General features: G+C 44.0%; 1 protein-coding gene across 1 annotated transcript in view; it reads right to left on the bottom strand.

Moving 5' to 3' along the window:
* Positions 1 to 2,540: 2,540 nt before the first annotated feature.
* Tmem260 (transmembrane protein 260) overlaps positions 2,541 to 6,216 on the bottom strand; it is a 62,719-nt gene continuing 59,043 nt past the window's right edge. Inside the window, exon 16 of the mRNA XM_050162395.1 lies at positions 2,541 to 4,752. Coding sequence (XP_050018352.1) covers positions 4,498 to 4,752 — 255 coding nt within the window. The 3' untranslated portion in view covers positions 2,541 to 4,497. The remainder of the gene's footprint in view (positions 4,753 to 6,216) is intronic.

Genomic DNA, 6,216 nt, shown 5'->3' with positions numbered 1-6,216 from the left:
ATTAGTCTGTACCTGTAACACACTGGTTCTGTCAAAAAGAAATTCAGAGGATTGCTTGTTGGCTTCACAGTCTTGGTTTGAGGCCCTCTATCTGCCCTTCCCACCAACCAACATTTATTTTTTTAACAGCATGAACTAATCCTTCTAACACATGTTGTGTTGGTGAAGTTATTTTTCTGCTGAAACATAACAGCCCTTTCAAGATATACCCAGGTCAGCATGCTTTCCTATACCCAGGTGAGCACACTGCACTACTCCCCGGCCTTTGATAGATATCATCCATACTGATCCAAATCAAACAGGCCTTCAGAGTCCTGACAATGACGTCTTCATTGAGCATGAGCGCGGCTAAGCCACCACTCCTTGTTTGCTCTGTAGTGCTGTGCCAAGATCTTGGCTTTTAATGTTCCCAGCATCCTTGGAAATATCACTTGTTTGGCATATAAACTTAAGAATGGTTTTGCATCTACAATAAAGTTTGAGGATAACTGAAAGTAGTGTGACTCTCTTAGGGGTCTGTCTGCAATCTCTTAAGGATCTGTCTGTCTTTAATCTCTTAGGGTCTGCCTGTCTGCAATCTCTTAAGGGTCTGTCTGTCTGCAATCTCTTAGAGGCTGTCTGTAATCTTTTAAGAGTCTGTCTGCAATCTCTTAAGGGTCTGTCTGTCTGTCTACAATCTCTTAGGGGCTGTCTGTAATCTCTTAGGGGTCTGTCTGCAATCATCTCTTAGGGTCTGTCTGTCTGCAATCATCTCTTAGGGGTCTGTCTGTCTGCAATCTCTTAGGGTCTGTCTGTTTGTATTCTCTTAGGGGTCTGTCTGTCTTTAATCTCTTAGGGTCTGTCTGTCTTTAATCTCTTAGGGGTCTGTCTGTCTTTAATCTCTTAGGGTCTGTCTGTCTATAATGTCTTAGGGGTCTGTCTGTAATGTCTTAGGGGTCTGTCTGTCTGTAATGTCTTAGGGTCTGTCTGTCTGTAATGTCTTAGGGTCTGTCTATCTGTAATGTCTTAGGGGTCTGTCTGTCTTTAATCTCTTAGGGTCTGTCTGTCTGTAATGTCTTAGGGTCTGTCTGTCTGCAATCTCTTAGGGGTCTGTCTGTCTGTAATGTCTTAGGGGTCTGTCTGCAATTTCTTAGGGTCTGTCTGTCTGTAATGTCTTAGGGGTCTGTCCGCAATGATTTTCCTCACCTAGTCACAGCACCTGAGTAGCTCAAAATCTTATCACCTATGATAGTGCATTTGTGAAATTTTTATCAAAAATAAAACAAAAGGGTTCGCTGTAATCAGATTCATTTTTTTAACCTTTGGAATTGAAGTTTTTTTCCTGAATATTAAAAAGCACTCATTTTAACTGGTGATGGATATGAATGGGAAGTATGATTAAGGAGTCACAATGTTTGACTTTTAATATGTAAATTTAAAAATCTACTCTTCATATCCTAATCTGATGACATCGAGTTATCAGCCAAGTAAAATAACCTGACCTCCCCAAACTGGCTTTAACTAAATCTCTTAGTGGCTAAACACATAGCTTCATCAAAGACTCTGAGAATATGAACAAAGTTACATTTACAAATTATATAGTAAGCTTTCAAAATAACACATTAGTAATAAATTTTATTGTGGCTATATTTTGAGTAACAGAATACACACACACACACACACACACACACACACACACACACACACTTTTAAAGGTCCTTTTAAGAAATAAGAGGAAGTAAAGCACCAGGAAGACTCACTTGGTGCTTTGCTAGCTAACACAGAAGCCACAGTGCCCTGTCCTGGGCCCTCTGGTGTGGGCTGACCTCAGGGCCCAGGCAGCAGGGTACCGCAGTGTGTGGAGAGACAGACAGTTCTGCCCGTTCCCACTTGCTCCTCAGGCTAAACTCCAGGCAGAAGTTGGCTTTGTGGGGTTCCTGTCGATCTGCCAACCTACGGCACTCCAGGGACACTGTGAGGAGGACGCTGGCCAAATCCTGTATGAGAAGTCACCGCCTCCACACCCTCCTCTGTATCTAATTTTATAATGCTACGCTCTAGCCAAGGAAAGGAAAAGCAGCAAGCACAGGAGCATCAGCTTCCCTCATGAGTGGGAGCTCTTGGCAGCAGCTGACCTGGGAATGGCAGGCCAACCAAGTTAACCAACTTAAATCTTAGCTCCACTTGCTACTTTTTCATTTCCCAATGCTTTGAAGAAATTTAAACGGTTGTGATTTTATATGTCACAGGCTACATATTATCGCTTTGTCAAAGAGAGTGGTCTAAAGTCACTGTGCACAGACACCAAATGACCCACAGGCCACCTGCAAAGTGCACTCAGAAGCTGATGTGCCTACACGCTGTTACATGTTTAAAAGGCAGGTGCTCTCCAGAGGCCTTCATTGCCATTGTAAGGACGCTGGTAGAAACCGTTCCTCTTAGTGAGGCTCTGAAAACACTGCACACACGTGTGGACTCAGGACAGTCACACCTGCAGCCGGACATTCAGAAACAAACTCTGTGACCACACATGCTCAAGCAATCTCTTCTGAACCAACGAAGACTTTCTTAAGAAATGTTTGAATTTTATTGTCGCCTTCTCCCCGAAAAGTGGAACACACAATCTTGCACAATTTCTTTCGAATGGCTAGACTTAGACAATTTATCGACACTTCCTTCAACTTCCACACCACACTGAGCTCCGGCGGGTCTTTGTTTTAAGGTGAACCAGGTTTCTGGCTCTTCCCTGTGGAGAAGTTACTTTCAAGTCAGGGAAAGTTCTTGGCCCATGATTAAAAGTCTTTGCCAATTAGTACTCGACAACTTCAATTCGGTTTCTTCTGGTTCGAGATGAGCCTAATAAGGCCGTGATGAAAGGGCAAAAGGCACCGAGAGCCAAAAGCGGATTAATGAGCTCCTCGATGTATTTGTCTTCCTAACAGCTGAACTGTTACAACTATTGACACTCTTCAAAAGGTTCCGCTCTGAACCCTGTCCAGGCACTGCAGGCTCCAATGGACATCTTCAAACCCAGAGAATGGAGGAGCAAGAGCTTCCCCTGTGTGATGCCAAAACCAACAAAGGCCCATGGATCAGGTAATGAAACTTCAGCTTTTCCCCCTTTGAGATTTATTTACTGGCAGCTGACAAGGGGCAAATTCAGCTCGAATTGTGCAGTCAAGGCCCTGTCAAGCTTTCAGAGGCACCCTTGTCTTGAAGCACCTTCAGGACTGGCATTTCACTCAAAAGCCCTCGGCACTGGTCCTTAACAGCTTATGACATCACAAAGGACACTCCAGACAGATGCCTACATGGCATCCTGCAGCATTTTAAAAGAGAATTAGTGGTTTTAATTATGGTCGTAGTATGAAAGGGAACCATGCAAGCTCCACGGGAGACCTTTGATCAGCCCCTTTTGCTAGTACAATGCCACGGAACTGTGACTATTCCTGGTAAGGGGCCTTTTCTTGCTGAATGACTCACCAGTGATCTTTGAATGCAGACAAGCTTCTAACCCTCCCTCTTCATTAGTGAGCATTTCTATACAGGGCCTATATAGTGCCTGGAGTCTCGGAGCGCACAATCAGGGAAGAATCCCTACGGATGCTGGCCTCCTCTTAGGAAGTGCTGAAGGACTCCGAGTGACTTTATTCATTAAAACAGGTTGCTATTAATTAACTGTCATAATAAAATAAAGAACTATTATTATTTGCATTTCTTACTAGGTTCCCTTTAGCAAGATGTATAAAAGATGCCTGTAACAGAAATGAATTTACGGAGCGACTTCCCCGCCCCCACTCTTGCCCACACCCTTTGTGCATCTGGGCAGCTAGCTACCTCCTAATTATTGGGTAGATCTGGGAATCCAAATAGAAGGAAAACATAAATATGAAATTAATTAAGGACATGTTAAGTGCCTTTTAATTTGCCTGTTTCTACAGCTGACAGAAGCAAACATGAAATTATCTTTCCTTTTCAGTGAGGGCAGAATGAAGACGACAAAACTCAAAAGTTTAAAAAAATCACGTACTTGGTTTAAAGTACAAAGTTTCTGACTAACAATCACAGTTAACTGAAGAAAAAGGAATTCTAATGAGGTGTAACAAGAATTGGTTTCAGAGACCATCTCACTTTCAGGAACTGGAAAATGCCTTGGGTCTGGAATGCGTATTTTAAGACTATCTTTTTGAATGAATCCCAATAATCACAGACCTCAGGGTCAAACGTCTTAGGTCTGTGGAGACAGTTCCTTCATGTCTAGAACCTCCCACGGTCCTTAGATGTTTCTGTTCATTAGTGCAGATGTTTCTGAACTTCTCAAGGAAATGCTAATTTGGCAACATGAGATAAACACACTTTTGTATAAGGCATACACTGTAGCCATGAACGTATTTCTGCTGTTCCAGGAGATAACTGAAATTTCTACTCTTCTGATACACTTTCTTTACTGGAAGGAAAAGTGTTTGGTCTTTGGCACCTCTGGAAGCAGAACGTGAGCAGGGCAGCCACCATCGCCGGCTAGACCGTCTTTCTATTTCTTAGACTTCGCAGTTCTCGTCTTAGGTGCTTGAGAGCAGCGATGATGTCTGCTCGCTGGGGGTCAGTCTGTGCTTTCTGAGTGTAGAGACGAAAATGTCTGATGGTTTCAGACAGCAGGACTTCAGGGTCTCTGGCTGTCCCTGGAAGGCGCAGCATCCGCTCACAGGCGATGGCGTAGTTCTTGTGCCAATTCACTGGGTGTTCCTCTTGCAAGTACACAATCTCCTTATAAAGCTGAAAGACAGCAAGTGTTGGGATTCCACTGTTATCCTGACAGATTTTCTTGTTTCAAAACCAAAAAACAGAGGAATTAATAATACAAGGAAAAAAATCCAAGCAATCTACAGTAGAATCTAATCATTGCCAGGCCATGCAGAAAATACAGGATGCTCCGTAATTACAACAGTAGCAGGAGGCAAACGTGCTTCAGCTAAAACTGCTTCTGGGGCTTTGGATGCTGCAGGACCCCAAGACACACCATGTCAGGACAAAGCGCTCTTCCTCCAGAAAGATGTTCTGGGAAAGGATTTACTTCTAACAGGAGGAAAGCTATTTACTCAACAGGCCGAGCGGCTAAACCTCTAAATTTAGCTGCTGGAAAAAAAAAAAAATCTGTCTTTAATAGACAGTGTAGAAAAAGAACTTGGCAGAATTAAACTTGTTTCACATTATTAATGTGGATTTTTCTCTACATGGAACAACAGCAGTCTTAGCAACAATTCAGTGCAAACAATTCTATTGTTATCAAGTGTACAGAATCAAGATCCCCAACAAGGGCAATGACGAAAATCTCCACACTTCCTTACAATTTCCTTCTTCATAGCCCAAATCCTGCCCACGGAAACTCAGAATTTTGATTTTCCAACTACAGATATAGTATTAACTGGATGCAAATGGAATCAAAACATCCATTTATTTATTTATTTATTGAGTGTGTGTGTGTGTGTGTGTGTGTGTGTGCACGTGTGCGCCATAGTGCACATGTGGAGTTCAGAGGACAACTTCTGGGAGATGGTTTTCTCCTTCCGCTATGTAGGTTCTGGGATCAAACTCAGGTCCTCAGGTTTGTTAGCCGTTACCTGCTGAGCCATCTTCCCAGCTGCGCAGAGTCTTGATAATGAATTTCCCAGAGGGAATGCATGAACACCTAATGAATGAACCGGGGTGGAGACTAGTTCGCACAGTGGAACATGGCACTTCCTTCTTTAGGAACTTCACCGCCACGGTAGCACTGGGTGACTTAGGAGTACCCCCAGTAGGATGAGGGCAGACCAGACAGTGCTTTTGAATAGGGTTGTGTTCATAGTATCTTGTAATTGGCATGGACCAATTACACCACCTTTTCCCATCTCCTCCAAAGTAGCCAAGTGAATGCCCACTGTAAGACAGCATCCTTGTCAGGCCTGTGGCTGTCCCTCGGAGACTTGGAAACCCCATCTGTCCTCCAGCTCCTCTCAGCACCGCTTCCCTTTCACACGGGTGACTCACAGCTGACATTTATGTCGGAGTGAGCTTAAGCCCTGACCCTCTTAGCTGCCAGACAGAACTCTACAAGCTGCCTTCCAAAATCAACTCCCTGGCTGTCCTTGAGTGGGGTGCCCTGGAGGACTCCGCCTTTGCCCCGGGGCCACCTCCTTATGGACCAGCCTCCCTCCCATCATTTTCTAGCGCTACCATCTATTTGGCTAGCTCATCTTG

Source organism: Alexandromys fortis, unplaced genomic scaffold (genome assembly GCF_014885135.2).
Source record: "Alexandromys fortis isolate MF-2015 unplaced genomic scaffold, M_Fortis_MF-2015_v1.1 scaffold_130, whole genome shotgun sequence".
NCBI lineage: Eukaryota > Metazoa > Chordata > Mammalia > Rodentia > Cricetidae > Alexandromys > Alexandromys fortis.
Note: the sequence above shows the minus strand (reverse complement) of the source record. Positions and strands in the feature narration are given on the sequence as shown.